This window comes from Salarias fasciatus, chromosome 23, assembly GCF_902148845.1.
Source record: "Salarias fasciatus chromosome 23, fSalaFa1.1, whole genome shotgun sequence".
NCBI classification, from domain to species: Eukaryota; Metazoa; Chordata; class Actinopteri; order Blenniiformes; family Blenniidae; genus Salarias; species Salarias fasciatus.
Genome location: NC_043766.1, coordinates 19,860,885 through 19,880,814, shown reverse-complemented (window position 1 = coordinate 19,880,814; position 19,930 = coordinate 19,860,885). Strand labels below are relative to the sequence as shown.

General features: G+C 40.9%; 1 protein-coding gene across 1 annotated transcript in view; it reads left to right on the top strand.

Annotated features, from left to right (window-relative positions):
- The window catches only part of trabd2b (TraB domain containing 2B), a 67,185-nt gene that overhangs the window by 20,221 nt on the left and 27,034 nt on the right, over nt 1-19,930 (top strand). Inside the window, exon 3 of the mRNA XM_030082727.1 lies at nt 18,849-18,995. Within this exon, the coding sequence (XP_029938587.1) occupies nt 18,849-18,995 (147 nt within the window). The remainder of the gene's footprint in view (nt 1-18,848; nt 18,996-19,930) is intronic.

Here is a 19,930-nt window from a genome sequence, read left to right as displayed (position 1 = left end):
GAGCGTGATCTTGCAGCAGTTAAGATGAAGACACATTTATTCAACAGGGACATGGAGGTGGGCTTTGAAACTGTTGAGGGTCGAGTTCTGCGACCTGTAAAACTCACACCACATAGCAGATATTTCAACGACTGGTACAATCTCTCCAATATCATGAGGCTCTTACTTTCTGTCTGTCCACTTTCCTTTGTGTGCACTGCTTTCCCGCGAGTGTCGACTCCTGATGCTTCCTAGAAGTGCTGAGGGGAAAAGGTCCCAAGTTCAGCTCCTCTGAAAGGGGAGCTAAATTCTAACGAGGATGCCAAGCCTAACAGGGAGTGACAGCTCATCGCGCTGAAAACTGCTCTGTGTGTGTGTGCGTTAGTGTGTACTTGTGTGCGCGTGTGTGTGTGCGGGTCAAGATTTGGTGTGAGAGCATGCCACATATCTGTGTGCATTCATTATGAGAAGGCAAACATCCCCAATGAAGCTTAATAACTTATGTACATTTTCACACACACGCATGCAGGAATGCACCCACATAAACACGCGTGGAGAAAAGTGTCAGACTACAGCCGCAGGATCAGACAGGCATGCCATCTCCGTGCATGAATCAATCACAGACAATAATATTTAGGAATCTGATTGGGAATGTAAACAAAAAGTGCTCCTCCCTTTTCCTTTTAACAGCATCATGACCTTAAATGTTTTCTTCACTCCTCTATGTGGGCTCAGATGAAAAGCAGATGTATCACATGGTCGTAAAAGAATCACAGACATGGAACTAAATCTAACAGGCCAGGAGTCAGACAAGGGCCCACAGGTTAAAGTTAGACAGTAGGAAGGAAAAAGTGGATAAGAGACATAAAACAAGGAAGAAAGAGCTAGAGAGAGTGAAATAGGGAACGACAACAAGTGATAGATAAAGGCAGCTGAGGGGTCAGGCTGGGAGCGGCGGAACAGCCAGCCATTTTCAGATGAAAGGAATTCAACAATCCCCTCAATGATAAACATGTGTCTGTGTCACCCTTCCTAGGACTCTGCTGTACTTTTGTGCGTGTGCGTGCGCATGTGAAATGTGCAGTGTCTGTGTTGCCACAGACACTGAGTGCTGCTGATGATACACACTTAGACACACACACATCAATACCTCATCCACCTTTTTGGCAACAGCAAAGGAAAACGCGCTGCGTGAGTGTTAACTGACAAAAGCCATCACACTCCCCTCTGCAAAACACCGGTGCCACACAGTCAAGCCTTTCATCTCCTCTACTCTCGACTCCTTTTCTCCTTTGGTCCTGTCCACACCTGCATTCACACTTGCAGCACTAATCATGAAAAAATGGTGGCCTAGTAGTATGTAAATATCAGTGGCAACAAGTTAAATAAATATGAACTGCATTTCAAAACATTGGTCTTTCCAAACTCTTCCCAAATAAGCATCTATCATGGTAGTGAAAACATGTTTATCAATACCTTGGTAATGACACATGCCAATCAACAACCTGCATGAAAAGTGTTATTTTAGTGATATGTAATAATGTCATTATCATTGAAAAGACTATTAACATGACAATCTTTAAAAAGACAGACAATCTGCATTAACTATTGAGAAGTTGACAAATTTGAGCTGAAACTGCCTTTTCCAACAGCTTGTCTGTGTATTCACAGCATGAGTATTTTCAGCTTCTACTTGAAAAGAAATATTAGTCTTAATTTTCATTCTTTAAAAAAGACAGACAACAAATTTGGACTGAGTTTAGATTTACTGCTTGTTTGTTTTATATAATTTTAATAAAACCATAAACAAACTTCAAAAACATAGTAGTTCGTACTTGGTCAACTAGAGGTTAGAGAAATGAACTTGTGACTCAAGGGTCTGGGTCCAAATCCCACTGGCGTTCACATCAAGGAAGGCACCAGACATGAAACTTGAGCCAATACAAACATGAATCATAATCTCTTTTTGCATCGGAAGCAGCAGACAAAGCTTGTAGTGGGTGTCATAGCTCTATTAGGTTTTTACCATCATATATTCTGTTATGAACCACATTGAAATAAAAGCAGAGACTTCTCACACATTGTCAACATCAACAGGTAAACAACCCTGGCAATCCACCCAAACTTACGTATTGAAGTTTTGTCAAGAAACCAAAACAAAACTAATCATTTTACATGCTGGCTTGTGCTATGACCGCATGCACATGCACTTATCCAAGCTCACCAAAGTAAACAAACTGAGACGAATCAGGTGCTTAGAGTCAATTTAATTGTGCCAGTTATGAACTGCAGCTAAGAGTGACATTTTCTCTCATTTTTAGAAATCATTTTGTCAGTGTGTTATGTCTGAAAGACGATGATGACAGAGGCGTCTTTTATACATTTCTAGAATAAAATATCAAACGGAAACTATAAAATCTAACTTTCAGCAACCATTTTGCAATATTTCTTCTGTCTTCTACACTGCATTTCCTTCCCTCTTCATCCTTCCCTCTCCAATCATGGTGGGAGTTCAGACTTCCCCTCTCCCATCTCACCCCCTCAGGATATGGCGGTCGAGAGAAGGGCCTCTGTAGCGCTCTGTTGACTCACCCAACTTCTTGGAGCGTTGCCATAGCCACTGCAGCCTGGCCTGAAATGAACCAGGTGGGGGTGTCAGTGGGTGTTGGGGAAAGTCTGACGGTGGACAGAAGGAGAGAGCGTAAGGAGGTGATGCAGAGTGGTGGGATGCTGGCTTCAGGAGGCAAAGAAAGAAGGAGGGGTTTGTTGTGGGATGAACCCACTCTCTTGTTTCAAACACACACTTCAAGATGCACACAAGTTTAAAAACTTTTGGCTCCAGAATAAGTTGGTGTTTAGATCCGTGTGTGCAGCTCACTTTACGGTATTTTCACAACAATGGTTGTGGTGGACAGAGTATTTATTTGCAGGAGCTGCAGAGTGCTGTCATTCTTTCTGTTCTTCTTTTGTGTTCCTGAGCTGTGTAAACTGTGTGTGTGTGTGTGTCTGTGTGTGTGTGAAGCCACGGCTACTCACCCGTAACCACGCTAACGACTGGGTCACTGGCACACGCTCATGCGTGCAGGAGAACACATAAACACTACTTCTTACACACACTCACTTGATGTGGCTCGATCCCAACTCAGCTGACTTTGACTCAGATATTGTTTTCAGCAAACCTCAAGCCGATAACGTCTCGTTTCATTTGACACATCCACGTTTCGGCTAACACACGGAAACCTCGGCCAAATTCAGCACTTAATTACTGTCAAAGCCGATGTGTAGCCTGTTCTAAACCAACAGTGATCTAGTAAAATCCCAGTGTTAATTAAGATAGGCTTTAGCCCAGCAGGGAGTGTGGTGAGGTGGAAACTCAGGGCTCGGTGCAGAAAAAAACACACCCTTGTATGTTTAGAAAATGCCACCAGTAATATGCATGTTCATATAAATAAATGTTAATCTTCAAAGATTAGGATCAGACCAGGAGTTCACAACACACTAAGAGAGAATGTCTAATCTCTTACAATTAAAAACTTCATTAACAGCTGTGGAAACTTGTAGCAGCTTGGATAGGAAATTGTTTCCTGTGTGGTGAGAGTTTCCCAATAAACAGAGGTGTGTGTAAGCGCGTGCTTGTGTGTGCATGTCTGTAGCTGTAGTTCAAGCAGACAGCTGGCCCACAGTCCCAGCCACTGATTAGGATGGAGATAACACATAGGTCACGTCAGGGTCGCGAAAGGATGTGTGTGTGTGTTTGTGTGTGTGTGTGTGTGTGTGTGTGTGTGTGTGTGTGTGTGTGTGTGTGTGTGTGTGTGTGTGTGTGTGTGTGTGTGTGTGTACATGCATAACAGTCTATGTATCTTGGATGCTTTCCTTGTTGATTTTAAATGAGGCTGCACATGTCCAGTTGCTTCTGTCTAAAAACGATGGTCATGCACCAATAAATTGGCCTCTGAAAGAAATGTTTTTTTGTTTTTTTTTTGTTTTTTTACACAGTACAAGCAACAATGTTGCTTCTTGGATCAGAGACTGAATCTACTCACTTGTGGAGCGAAAACTCCCCTACAACACTGTTTAAAATGGCATCAAATTGTTAATAAAGATCACTGAAGATTAAATTTTTCTCATTTCATGAGAAGTTATTTTGTTGATGTTTGACAAACCAGAAATTAGTTTCCTCAAAATATAAATGTTATCTATTGTTTTCATAGTTTATTGTAGAGCGCTTCCTTTTGTGGTTGGAAACAGAACTCACCTTTAAGAAGCTGGACTGTAGTTTTGTGTAAAAAGCCTATGAAGAGGTTTTTTCACAATCTGCGTCAGTGTGATTAGAATTGTTTATTAGAACTCAACCGATGTCTAGCAAGAAATGAAAGATGAGAAATACCTCACCAAGTTTCATGTTTTCACATCTCTACAATTCCCATTCACTCGTTCATTCAAACAAACCAGTGTTGACAAATAATATCATAGCTGATGGCAATATTAGTAGCCTTCCTTGATGAAGAGCAGGAGAGTTCTCGGTGGAATAAATCGCAGTCAAAACCTATGATGACAGCTTTGACTTTGAATTAACCAGCCTAAAAACTGTTCTGGAAAGGAGACATGAGTGCCTGCAGCAAGTATTCCTGCTGGAAACATCTCATACAGTTTGGAAAATCAGATGAACAACAACAGTGAGCCGACTTGCTGATTTGAGGAACTTGATTCCCCCTTTCAGGAACTTTTGAATAAACTTGTAACACCAAAATGCTTGTTGGTGTAATTATTAGCAGTGCCCGAATGGCTTTTGTGACTGACATCTGTGTGAGCAGACCCTCAAATGTGTGTCTGCTCCTCTAAAGTCAATAAAACAAGATATGTGAAAGTTCCTTGCAAAATTAAAATGAAACCTGGCTTTGTGTTGTGATTAGTTTCAATAAAGAAGAGTTATGTTTCAGCACTTTAATGAATTGTAATATTAATTTGTTTTATGGAAAAACTAGGGGAGCAACAGTAGAGGCTGCTTCAGCAGTCGACTCACAAAAACAAAAAAACAAATATATTTTACAGTATTGCGACATATTGCAAAAAAAATAAAAATCTGCTACTTGTGAGCTGCTTCTTCAGTCGCTTGTACTCTTTGCCCGTGAGTGAGGACAAACTGCACAGTTGTAATCTTGTTTATTCAGTGCTCCTCCTTCAGCATTCCTCTCCATCGGTGGCCTCTTTGATGATTTGTGGCCCGTTTAAAGCCACAATCTTGTGATCTGTCGGACAGTATGACCACAGACCCCCAGACTGGCTCACCAAGTCTGCTTTTGAGCCATTCCGACCTGTGCAAACACACAAAACACACACACACACACACACACACACATACACACACACACACACACACACAAGACATCCACACAGCACAGTTTCAAATAATATGCGTATATTGTACACAGCAAGCCATAGGGGAAAAAAGCGTGCACCAACGTGCGTACCCCTATATGCGACTCGCATAGAGGCAGTGACTGAATCCTGAATTATGGGCCTTTCCCTCAGCCTGATCCCATCTGTCAAAAGCCTGTGCTGAGTTGTGGTCTAAATCCAATGTTTTCCGTATGGGTGCTAAATCTATTAGAGGCAGCAATCATATAGTCTTAATCATATTGGATTTCTTCATACCAAGCACTTTCTCTGGGTGACTGCAGCTATGAAAACTCTGGGTGGTGAGAAGATTGTGGAAGTGTGTATGCACGAGTAAGAAAGACAGCCTGTGTAAAAAGTAAAGAAAATGGAAAATGTATTGGAAATCTACCCATCATTAATAATCAGATCCATGTCCATCCACCATTACCTTAATTTATGTTGTTTCAGCAATACTCTCCTTCTTTCTCCGTCTCTCTCTCTCTCTCTCTCACACACACACACACACGCACATACTCACACACACAAGCAAATGAATCAAGATTGTAAATAAATTGAGGAGACCGTAAAACACTCTCTAAGTCCTGGCGAAGGTTCAAATCAACAAGGCCAAGTGCCTAAACTGCAGATTTATGAAATAATGAGAGTCTTATGAGAGCAGTTAAATGACTGGTCTCTGATGTGACAGCCAGTGCCGCCAATAGCCAAAGCCAGCTCAAGAAGAGCTACTAATCTGCGTTACTGTGACCCCTTCATCAAATGCTAACCAGATTTAGCCTTCCACCTCCAAACCGCTGGTAGCATGGAGGAGTCATTCTCAATCTCCAATTACTGGACTGTGTCCCTCTTTCAACACCTCTGCCTCAGTGCTTTTGTTTGTCTGTATGGCTCTGTCTCTATTTACGCTTTCCTGTCTCTTTCTTGCATTCCCCATTCCTCCCACATAAACATATTTCCCACATCTTAGCTTTTAGTCTGTCAGATTCAAGCATGCCAAAACACAAAAATGTATATTTTCTTGAAGTCTCTTTCCTTCATTTAGGGTCTGCTCTTGAACATGAATAATTCCTAATCAGTCCAGTTTTCAGCACAAGCCTGTGGTCCAAAGGTGTTTGTCCATATGATCAGACCTGGTCAATTCCATAGAGCATAGAAAGGTTAAATGAAAAGACCATTTTGGAGTCCTGATGATGATGCCCTCACTTTTCTAATCAAAATCCTAATTGCCAAACATATTTTGATTGACGGAGGTTGTGTTGTTGATGTCTGCTTAAAAGTCAAGGAAAACTTACAAACTGCTCCGAATGCATGCAGAAATGTTCTGACATATTTGTTAAACTCAAATGTGGCTGCTGCCGAAAGAAAATATCATTGTATTTTGCAACTTTGATCTCAAATCAAACTAGTTTCAACATGTAATTAGAAGGATAAAACTTTATAGTCTTTGACGTGAGTATAAATGTTTTGTGTGTGTGTGTGTGTGTTTGTGTGTGTGTGTGTGTTCGTGTGTATGTGAAAGTTTTCAAGAACTTACAAAGAAACCAACCTGCCAAAAAGTTTAAATGCAACAACAAAAGTTTTAGAACCACAAAGACTCTAAATTTCAGTATGTTTATTTGTTGTCTTTTAGTTGAATTTATTTCATTTTCAGCGACGGCACAGCCCATAAATTCAGTACTTTCAACAAACAGGCTTTGAATGTACCAGTGGTGCCGTAAACTGTATGGCCCATGGGTAAGTGAAATACTTCTGTAGTAACATCAAGGGCCTCTATTATACCACCTCATTTTTAGTTTCTCACACCCACTTCGCTCCCACTCATGTTGTGTTTCTTACGTTTCCTCCGTTCAGTTTGTCTCCGTCACCAACAGGCTTTGCACTCCTCTCTGTAGGTTGCTGGCTGCCATTTAAAGACCTTTGTGAGGTTGGTTAAGTTTTGCGCGGGGGTGTGAAGGCCTACTTCCTGTGATCAGCAGATATGCCATGCATGTGGATTAAGATGTTCAACAATGCCAGGATTTTCCAAGCACCGTACGAGGGATTGTTAGTCTACTATTCATCTGTTTTTCATTCACACAGAATGAAACAATAAAGACAGATGAAGGGGAAAGCGGGAGTTTTTCCTGACCCCAAATTATTCATTTCATTTGCGATCATGACATGTGGCCACATCACAAGAACTGCTTCTGTCACACTGAATAAGGTAATAATTTTGTAGAGAAGCACTCAGCTTGTAAACATTTGACCCATTTATGACACCACAGTTGAATTTAGATAATTTCTTATCAGTAGAATCCAGGGACTTGATGTGATTGAGCAGACAATACTGACAGAGTATTACACCTTTTTGGCTCACTTTCACACTGCTCTTTTGAGAGCAGACCTAACCCAAATCAATAACAACAGCTGCTGGTTTAGGGTGATCCTACCACAAAGACTTCCAAGAACTTTAAGAAACACAAGAAATAAGAAAACCTGCTTCATCGATTGGTCAGAAAACAAAAATCTACATAGCCCATTTGATCAAAATCAAAATGTAAAACCTAAAAATTTGGCTTAGTGTGGTATTTCAGTTTTCTCTCCTATTTTCAAATCAAATCCCTTTGTTCACAGCAACCTTCTCAGTTTGAACAGGAAGCAAGAAAGTCAGTATTCCAGCACATTATGAAAACAGTATAATTATACTAAAGTGAGAGTGTTTTTCTGGTTCAGATACAGAACTCACTCTCTGCATTTGGTCAAATGGATGATTTACAAAGGTGTCACACTTTTCATTTGACAGGGTTCACTCGCAGGTGAACTGAGGCAGTCCGTTTCAAGCCAATATATGGAAATCATATCCAGCTGCTCTGTATTGGCTATGGTGACTGGTGATTTCTTACACAACGACAAGTGTATGTGGGCCATGCAACAAGCATGCTGTCATTTCTAATTAGTGGTAAACATGATTTTACTATGGAGATTACGTGTAAATAAAAACTCTGTTTTTGAAAAGTTAATTACTTCTGGTTGGTTGGTTGTGGAAAAACCAACAGATACACACATACACCTTGTCCTCGCTCTCCATTACATTAACTTACAAAATTCACAAAACAGAAACATTCACAAAACAGAACGTTATCATGAAATTCTGCTAAATGAAGTCAAATGAGTAAATAAAGTATACCTTGTCTATTTTCAAACAGCAAAAATATTTTTGTTGAATCTCAGAGAATCTCTCAGACTTGAATCTCTCTGCTCGTCCACCGTTTTGCTGTTGGCAAACCATGGTTAGCAATCGGTGGAAAGGCTGTAAGTATTTAGTTTGAGAATTTGTTTAAGGCAAATTGTTTGGACTTCCTCACCGATGTGCTAAGAGAAAGTTTTGAAATGATTGAGAAGCATGACCTTCACACATAGTGTTTTCAGTCCAACCCAAAAATATCCTTAACACTCCCTCTCTGGCCATTTGTTCACAGTCTGTAACTCTTCTGTGCTTGAAAGGTTTATATTATAGTCTGTGTCAGCCTTTCACTGTTTTCCAGCACGCTGAGTGCCCTTGCATGAAATCGAACATTTCTCCAGCTGATTTGCCATGAAATGGTGTGCTCGTATGGGATTGCACCGTGTTAACTCCAGCGTTGAGTCTAACAGAGGGGCGACTTAGAGAGAAGAGAGGAAACAAGAGGAAGTTTGATCCACTTAGAGCCACTTTAACTGCTCAACCCCATTAGACAGTCGGAGCTCTGTGCAATTTGGACAAACTCTGTAGTGAAGACAGACACATATAGAAACACAAACACACTGTATCCACACACATGCACACTGGCGTTAAATTACAACTGCTTCCTCAGAGAGAGCAAGTGTATAAGATGTGGAGCACAGGAAGGAGGAAGGACACAAAAGCTAAATAAACAGGGATCAGTGACAGTGGTGGAAGAAGAGCTGCCATAAAACAGAGGACAAGAAAGACAGAGCTCAAGAGGGATGGGTGGGAGAAAAAGATGAAGGGCAGAACTCTATAATCTAGAGATTTGTCAGTGTGAGCACATAACCTGGGCGTGGAAAGGGAAGAGGAACGACGGCAATTGAAGGTTTGAGAATTGATTAAAGATGGAGTTGTGAGATGGTGCTGGAAGAATGGAGACAGGTTTAAGGTTGGAAGGGTTTGGGAGGATGAACAATGTGGCGGAGGACAGCTGTGCTCATGATCTGTGAAAGAGGAATGGGATGCAGTAGGGATGCAATAGGGCTGCTCACTCCTCTCTTTTTTCGTCTGACTTGTGATTAACTATAAACATCTGGCCTTTTGTCTGATGTTTTTCTCTGAATTTTTATGCTTCTTGCTGTGTTTCCTATGTATTTTCCTCATACCTCTTCTTTGCTACCTAATTTATTTCAACTGTTTTGCTTGTATTTTTCCCTCTTTCATATATTCCATGCTCCCCCGCATAAACAAAATGCCCCATGTAGAAACCACTGGATCATATATGTCTTTGATACAAAGTATGCTTCTTTATGCCTATTTTGTCTTTAAATATATATTTGCTCTGCTGATTTTCATGCACCCATCAGTGTCTGCCATCCAGGAGGTAAAATCTATCCCACCAGTCAAATGGTGCAAAGAAATAATACAAATTTCTGGAGAACTGCTCAGGTGCACGCACAAATATCAGATAAAACTGTGATTTATTTTTCGAAAAAGTCATCTGGATGTGACTTGGCATTACATCATTTGAAAAATATCATCAGAATGATGGACAGTTATTAAATATTTTGCAGAGCTCGCACACACCCACAGAGACCTCTTCAGAGATCTCTGATAGGAATTCAGTCAGCTGACCCTGTTCCTGCTGGCTGTCTGGACACTTGCTGTTTCTCGGTCTGGATGCCGTGTTTCCTCCATTACCCGCTTTATATTCGTGCAGCAGATTATGTGCTGCTCTCATGTTTCGGTCGGGCTTCAGATGTGGACTTTGCAAAGGACAAATCATTCTTTGGGAATTATTCTGTCTAAAGCCATTAGTGCAGCCAAAGCAGACTGGAGCAGATAAGAGTGAATGATCGGGCCCTGTTTTGGGGCCGGGGAGGCATGTTTTAAACATACACGGCTGTCTGCCTGCACTGTTCTCATGCAGTGGGAGAAGACTCAGCTCATCTGGTTTGCATAGCATCACACATCATAATGGGACCTGGATAAATCCTTTGGAATTCAATGAAACATTTTCCCTTGGAAAAAATGTGAATGTGAAATGTGTTAGGATTAGCAGAGGCCATGATGGGAGAGGTGGACTCGGAGTTTTGAATGAGATAAGGTTAGAACTGACCTGAACGAGTGTTCATCGCAGCAAGACCTCCGATGTTATCACAGCCAAAGTCACATTAATGTGAATGTTATTAAGAACAGTTTGTTTGCTCTCAGGGAAGTTTCCAATGAGGCAATAACAATAGATCTTATGAAACTATTCAAGTTCAATTATCACCTATTTAAAGTGCCAGAACATAAGTTTTAAAATCTTTTTAAGACTTTGTTAATGACCCTGTTGTCAACACTTTTATCACGTTCACCTCCAAAACATACAAGAATTGTTTTTCTTGCAACATTGAATAGATCCTTTAATGAACCTTAACATTTGAAAACCTTCAATACAAGTCAACCTTAAACCTTGTTCCTATATCCACATAGTATGTTCATGTGCAGAAAAAGAAATCCAGAACAAGTTGAACTGGTAAGCAATGGCTGAACTTTTTTTCTGTTTTGAAATTTCTGCTTTAGAGTTCCACAAACCTGGAATCAGACCACTGGATTTCATACACCACTTATGTAAGCATCAATATCTGTGAACGTGAACATGTGTGGTGGGACTGAGTCAAGCAAAAGTAACATGATATCTCATACATTTCTACTCTTGAAGACAGAAATACATCTGCATTTAGAATAAAAGTCCTGATGGTGATCGGAGGTTTGTATGGACTGTAGAATAAGTGGCAGCTTACGGGGTAACTGTAGAGTAATACCTAAGCCAATCTAACATATTAGGAACTTAAAACTCATTTAAAAAAGTAACGGGAAAGAGTTTTGAGGAATTTTACAGTTCAAAGTGCAGGTTAAAATGGAGCCATGGTTATGAAGTAACCTTCAGATCACCAGTGGTCTGTTTAGACAGAAAGATCAATGTCTCTTGTTTTCCATTAAAATATATGTCTATATATATATATATATATATATATATATATATATATATATATATACACAGGTGAAATTTTACTGATTAACTTGATTGGAAAAATTTTTCTGAATTTTAGAGATCATCGAAAGAAAATCACAGAAGTCTGTGGAAAAAGCAGAAAAAGTAAACAATACAGTGAAAAATAGAACATACTCTTCTGAAGATGCAAAAGTCATTTTGCAAAAAAAAAAAAAAAAAAAAAACTTTTTCGGTTATTCGTTCCACATATTTTGTGTTAACACATTTAGTTGTGCCAAATTAGTGCAAATTTAGACAGTTTTTTTTTGTTTTTGTGGCAGGCATGAAAAACTGAACAATTTTTTCCCCAGTTGTTCCTGTTAAGTGTTGACCTCTTATTTTTTGTGCATAGACCTAGTCCTGTTTAGCAGCTCCAGGTCCTTAATGTGAAACGAAAACAAAAGTCAGCAGAATTTGCTTCTGTAATTTTCCATCACTCATTCACACCCCACACTATTTACTAGTGGGCATTCATGGTGAAGCAGCTGTCTGCATTTTCACTCCGGATCAAGTGATACTTTATTATTTTCACTGTTTTCTGGGGAGGAAGGAAAGCTGGGATGACTAGCACAGCGGCAGTGCTGCCAAGTCAAACAGCAGGGTTTATTTGTGGACAAGTGTAGGGGCAACACCCACCCCCCATTTCACTGGAGACTCTTAATAAGAGGAGAGACGGGAGGCTCGAGGGATGGGGGGTGCATATAGTGTAAGTGTGTATTTATGGGTGCCTATAGGTCTGCTTTCATTGCAGGAAAGAAGATAAACACAGAGGAGAAGAGTGAGCGGAGGAAGGTGCTAGAAGTGCAAAGACTGAACTTAAATCAGAGGAAGGAAGGGCAACAAATTAAGAAGGGGGTGCATGTGTAAAGGGCTTATTTTTACTTGGCCAAACTATTGGTGGTATATCTCCCATCATTAGACCCTCACCCCCTGCCTCAGAAATAAAAAAAAAGACAGGACGAAAGAAAGCTGGAGAGCAAAGAATTGGAGGCTTTCTGGGGAAGCTGCGAGCAGCAGGCCTCTGCCACAAGGATTGTCCTTCTGGTAATCCCTGGATTTCCGAGACTGAGACAGGAGGTAGACCAGGCACGGCGAGAGACTTAAAAACAGAATGAGAGAATAGAGGAAGGAAGTAGGAAGAGAAAAAAAGGCAGAGACTAAAGGGAAGCGTTATTCGAAACACTGGTGCTCTGTTGTGCTTTCTGATACAGCGGCTGATGGCACTGCTGTAAGGTGTAACACGTTGTTGTGGTCCACACAGTAGCATATTGTTGCGAACTCTTGCTTCAAAGTGAGTCTGATTCCAGGTTCTGAGTCTCTTCTGCGAAATTCATATGTTCTCCCTGTGAAAGATCTGCAGACCGGAGGAACTGCAGCAGGTGGTAATGGCAGCAAAGACAGACCACGTTAACAGCATCACCTCACCTGAGGCACATTTACACTGAGTAACTACAGCACAGGGTCAGCTGTATTCTAAAAAACCCTCATCTACTCTGTACATCTCCTGTTTTCGCTTCTGTCCTCCTGTCGCCATCGCTGTTGTTGTGTACTTCTTCTTCAGGGAACAGGGCATCTAAAAAGTTGCATTACTGCCACCAAAACTGAGATTTGTCTTTTCGAGAAAATCCTGTATTACACCTTTAAATGTTTCCTTTAAAGCCCTTGAAAGATTAAGCGATTTGTTTTTTAAATGACAATAGGTGGACGAGGTCCTCACGCCTTTATGATAAAGATGCTGGATACGACAGAGAAGTTATCTCATGAAAACATCCTCACATCTTGATGTGGTCTTCTGTGACGCTGTATTTACATCCTCATACATTCAAATTGGGTTTTAGAGCTTGTCAACTGTGGAAAAAAACGGTGATGGTAGATTGTTTTTTTCTTTTACAAATTTCTTGCCATGTTTAAGCAATTAGTCTTACCGAGATTAAGCAGGTTAAGGGAAAATATATTTTTTTAAACAGTTCTCTACTGTGTCCTTCAATGAGATGTACAGTCACACTCAGTGGTTTCCAGCCTTTTGTTGGTTGCTCTCGGGGAACAGAGTTGAGATATCACGCTTCTCCTATCCTTGGGTTGCCCTGGATGTTATTTCAACTCCCTACCTTCCTTCCTTTCAGTCACCCCAGGGCGCTGTGAACCCAATCCCCTCCTGTAGTCTTTTACTGAGGTTCACAGGGGAAGTTGGCTTGGCTCAGAGGAACTCAGCAGTGTGTGTCCTAGGTCAAGGGTCGAGCTCTTCTCTTTCTCAAGCAGTGAAACACAACCGGCTCTCGGGAAAGATGGGAGCATTCAAGAAGAACACAGTTCCCTGAAACTGTTAAAGGTGTTTTCTCCATCAGGGCTGATTAAATGACCAAACAGTTAAATGCTGCTCTGTTTGGACGCTCTCAATTTAAAGGTGCTGTGAAATGATTAGTTTAGAGTACTGGTAAATCAAATAATGAGCAATACCACAGATTTTTGATTTGAGTTACATCATATCTAAGATAAATTGCTTTTCTTGATATTTTAGCACTTTCTTTGAGCTGAAAGAGTGCTGCAAACATATTTTTAAATATGTATAGGTCCAACTTACGTCAACCTTCATCTAATAAGAATACTGAGCACCTTTGACTTTTTTTTAACACGTATATAGCACTTTTGCTCTGCATTGACAGAGCCCAAAGCGCCGCATGATCACATTCACCCATTCACCCATTCACATGGGTGAACAATTTAATCAGATACTGAGTTCAAAGCCAGCATGTTTCATAAATGTAGCCTGTACTTCACTTTGGATAAGATACAGGATCTTGACCTTTTTATGTGGGCTTAAAACATCCTGAAACTGTGTAGTGAGCTGGTGTTAAGTTAATGCAATAAGGTTTAAGAGCTTATATTGATGATCCAGGGCTGAGATGGAAAAGGGGAGCAAAAGGCGCAGTTTTCCATTTAAATGTATCTACTATTATTCTTGTAAGGAATCTGAATAAGAAATAAAATGGCAAACCAAAACCATACAGTGCTGCAATGTGTTTGTCCCTTTGAAGTGCCACGTTCCTGATCGGCAAGGACAAAAATGAAGTTGACAAGTCAGAGAGAAAACTGGGAGATCAAAGGAAAAATAGAAGAAGTGCGAAGAACAAAAAAGTTCTCAGATCTCCTGCCTTGACTCTGGCAGGGCTTTGCTGGGCTTTCATGCACCTGACTGACTGGTTATACCCAGTGCCCATGCCAGGAGTTACCCTTACATTTTACACCCACGAACCCAGACTCTCCACAGTGTAAATGGACAGAGAATCACCGCCATGTGTACAGCACATGATCCTCAAAGAGAGCAAGCCTTTATTTGTCTCAAACTATTCCTTCGCACATTCATCTTTTCTGGCTTCGCTGCGTTCCCTCTGTTCTTTTTTTTTCTCTGTCAGTTTGGAAGAACTTTAAATAGTTTTTTATTGTTTTACTGCGCTGAAAAAAGTGGTAATGACTGGAACCTTTAAAGAGTGTGTTAGAGACAGAGGCACAAATCAGTGAACAAGATGCACATTTCTGACTGTTCGATGTTTTTGTTACCTGTGTCACACGTCTTTAAAGTTACCTTTAAAGGTAACTTTATGGACAGGGCCATCAAAGTAGAAAAGACACAAAACAGTCTATATGTTGTTTGGTTTTTTGTTGTTTGCGTTTAATTGCAATTGAAATGTATAAGTTTGAATTTCGTCGTTTGGAACATGATAATTGTGGGCAATTCTTGTTCCTGGACACGAATCAGTAGAGTAAATTTCATCTCTATATCACAGATTGCAGAGGAACTGAGTTTCCTGTGTGGCGGATACCTGATACTGATGTTGATGTTGTATATCCATGTCTTTTCAGTGGCTTCTGTGTAAATTCTCCAGTACATTTCACAATCATATGCACTAGGTGTTCTGTTTTATTCTTTGCCACTTTTCTGAGCCTGGTTGCTAGTTTGACACTTCATTGTGCTGAACTGCAGCCCACAGCCTTTTAGCTCCATCCATCACTTCATTCTCTACTTCAGATTCAGGAGAGCATGTAATGGGGGAGTGATATGGCCGACAAGAGTGAACGCTCTCCATTCCATCACCTTGTCATTGGCACCTACTCATTACAAGCCTCAGACCAGTAAATACTTCAAACAGGCTCACACTATGGCCACCAAACAACCAGGATTTAATGCTCTTCAAGGTCAATTGTTACAGTGTACACACATGTTGACAAATGACATTTACAGAAACTTAAAGCACGCTCTGCCTGATTTCTTTATTTTCTGCTGCTCTCACTCCTGCCTGACCCGTTCTTCTTTCTTTCCAAAACTCGCTAATGACTTCTTGGATTGCTGCTCAGAGATCGCTGCTTCCAAGTCCATCCGTGTGCCATGCTCCTTCCAACTTTGTACTTTTAAAGCTTTTATTTAATTACAATAGGAGTTTCTCACGAATGTATTAGACAAGAAGAGAAAAAAAGGAAACGAGGAGAGAAGTAAGACGTGCTATAACAAACTAAGGAGAACAGAGTCAATGTTTGTTCCTTTGAAAGTCTTGGCTGTAATTAAAAAAAAAAAAAAAAAATCTGGTCTTTCAAAGTGAGTAGAACACTCCAGCAGGAGAACACCCACTTTGTCAGACAAACACACACACACACACACACACACACACACACACACACACACACACACACACACACACACACACACACACACACACACACACACACACACACAGCCAACCAAGACTACTACTTGCCACTAAACTTAACCGTATTTCAGTCTCACCTTAAATTGTGTCTTCACCTAAAACTTATTGATTTTTCTCATGCTTACTTGGAATTTTTCACCCACAAGGTTGATTAGTACGCGTATCCTTGAGTGTACAGATTGAGATCCCCACAACAGTAATAAATATCCTTCACACATACACGCACACTCACACACACACACACAGAGTATTCACTGCCTTTTGGGGACATTGCACATACTTACACTCATTTCCTGTAGACTTAGTCCAAACTCAGCTGTAACTACTACTTGCTCTTATCCCTTAACCTCAACCTAACCCAAGTCTAACCATAAAGCCTTAAATCATGTACTCAACTTAACCTTTAATAATTTTCCTCATGAAGACTCATTTTCTTTCCTACAATAAGGACTACTCTCCATAATGCATGTGTGTAAACTGATTCAGGTCCCTACAGCAGTAATAAATACCCTGTCCACACACACAGGGAATGTTTACATTTTTCCTCCCGCCCCCTCTTTCTCCTGCTTTGCCTCCCCTGCGGTGATTGACGTGCTCTCTCATTCAGTCCAGTGCAAACTCAGGCACCATGGTTACAGCTGCAGAGATGTTCTTTCCCCAGGAGACAGACAATATTGAAATAACAACTCCCTTAACAACACAACCAACCGTGAACTCACACTCGGGTCTGTCGTCTCTGGAGCTGTATGCCATGTTAGGAGAAACTACCCATTCTGGCTGCACGACAAAAATCTTGACAGGTGTGTGTGTCCTGCCAGTTTCTGCCCAGGGTCTACTCCGGTGTTTCTCTTGGAAAAGAAAAAAACCCTTAAATAAGTGACAGAAAGCTTTGCGGGTCCACAACTGGGAGGAGTGACAAACCATTAGACAAGAACCTACTTCTACAGCAGCAGCAGCAGCTGGTTAGCTATCAGGAAGTGTCACTCTCTCTGGACTTGGTGTCACACCGCGACAGGACTTGAAATGATTTGAGAATTTAATTTTAGATTGTAGTTTAAAGTAAAATGAATTATGATGTCTTTTCTATGTCAGCATGAAAACTTTTTGATTTGGGATTTCTGGTGATGAGACAGGATTTCAGGAAAGAAGAAATATGTCTTGGGGAACCTTTCTTCATTGAATGGCTGTGATGGAGGACAGTGGGCGAATATGCTGAATGAAGCAGCTAGAATTTATCATATCAGCCAAAAATTAGGAAAAATGAGGCCCTGTAAAGAGGAGAAGGGGAATGATTTTGCGGGGGGGGGGGGGGGGGAATAAAGACAAACATGAGGATAAGTTAAATACCGTTTGCTCATCAGCTGTATATTTTGCAAAAGCGAAAGCATTTTGTATAAAGCAAACTTAATCAAAAAGAAACCCACAATGCAAACGCAATGACCTCTGAGAGACGGAGAGCGGGAGTCACAAGGTTGAGCTTAGAGCTTGGCTGTGATTATCCCAGCGTAAAGGTTACCTGGAGTTTAAGCATTCAATATGCACAGTGTGCGCAAGTATGATTGAAAAAACACAAGTTAATTGTTTGAATTACGACCCAGAATTTTAACAAAAGCCTCAATCAGTTGCGCAGCTGTATCGGCCTTAAGCTTCTCCACAAATCATCTGCGCCTTGCTACTGACGTACCCCCTGCAATACTTTCTGAAGCGGTCGTCAGGTTTCTCGGTAATTAGGATCATGGACACAGATCAGTCTAGTGAATGTTTAGGAAAAGATGAGCTGGCTCCCATCCTCTAATCTGGCCAGTTGACCCTTGTGTGTGTGTGTAATGTGTGTGATTCTGTTGTGGTTTAATGTGAAAGTTAAAAAAAAAAAAAAAAAACATTTTCCCCTTCAAACAAACCTCTTGCTCCAGTGAGGGTCCTTAACAGTAACTGACAGCTCGGTCTCAGTTGCCAGGCCAGTCAGAGGTGGCGTGGGATTTTGGAGAGCAGGAGGAGGGAGGTTAACCCCTGGTGTCTAGGACAGCTGTGGAGTTTTTCGGCTGGCTGCCGGCTGCACGCTATAAATTCTCCCTAAAGAGGGTTTACTTTTGATTTTAATGGGCGCCATAAATTTCCAGCGCCCCGGTCCTGGTGAAAGAGACAGAAGAGTTATATTTAAAGGGTCCCTTTCTCTTTTGCGTGCGCCCCTCTTTTTCTCTCTGCAGGTCTCCCTTTCTTCCTCTGTTCTCTCCCTCCAGGAGAAAGTCAGTGGAGTCCTGCCATGTCCTTTGTGGCCAACTTTTACCTGTAGTCAGGCTGTATGGAAAGTGTATGAAAATATCCTGAAAGAAATGAAAACGCTGCGCAGGAACTCACATTTCTCAGACGTGCTTCATAATGGCTTCTTTGTATACTAAGGTCAAATATTTTTTAAGAGGAACACTGGCCGTGCTCGCACATTTTCTCCCTCTTTGTCGCGAATTCGTTCTCAGAAGCACAGAGAAAACTTGAGTTGGTGGATGCAGAAAGTAACGGCAGCCTTCCTGTCTCTCTCCTACAGGTGCTGTTTGCTTTGAATCAGACACTGCTGCAGCACGAGGGCGTCCGAGCGGGCAGCGTTCAAGGCTCTTACACGACCGAGGACCTCATTACGCACTACAACTGTGGTGACCTCAGTTCCATTATCTTCAACCATGATACGTCGCAGGTTGGTTACTTTCTCTCCGTCTAACTTGAATAAGAAAAGATTGAGTCATCCAAACATAAAAATAAAATCACATCACATTTCCATTTCTTTCCGCTGAAGCTGATTTACAGCATCGAGCCTCATGTCAGCGTGCTGCAGAACAACTGAAATCACTTAAAACAGCTGGATGCTCTGAGTTTCAAAAAGGATGAAAATTCAGAACATAAAATGCACGGCCTGTCCAACACAAAACAAATGTTCTGATGCCATTGATGCACTTTGCCAAAACATACAAAATTTATGATATTGTGTCTCATATTTTTCTACTTACAAAGCTGCACATGGTCCAACAGCACTGTGCTGAAGAGGCACACTCACCCTCCCAAAAGACCTCATTTTCATGCTTTTTCTCATGCTGACATTGCACTTTTTGACCTAATCAAACACACCTATGGATTATCAGGAAAAGACAAATCAGCATCATCATAATAAAGCAAAAGAAAAAAAAAACCTCATGATAATACACAGTGTCACTAATATTTGAACAGTTTTAGATGCGCATGATAAAATGTTCTGTGGTAAAGTTTTGTTATAAAGCTTGTAGACTTAAGACTGAGGTTGTGCTAAAATGCAAAAAACACACACACACACACACACACACACACACACACACACACACACACACACATATAATAATTTTTCGGTGATCAGGACATCATTGCTTGGATTTGGATTTACTCTTCAGACTCATGTTCTTTTCCAACTGACTGAAAAGTGAAAACCGTGACTATGTGAAAAAAACCAAGTTCATTTACAGGCATGAAACCACGTTTCAAGATTCACGTTGAAGGACTGACAGGACAACTTTATAGTCTCCACACGTACGTTCTAATATTTGTAAAAGTTCAATTGGAGGCCAGATATTTGAGAATAATATTTTTAATTATACTCACTAT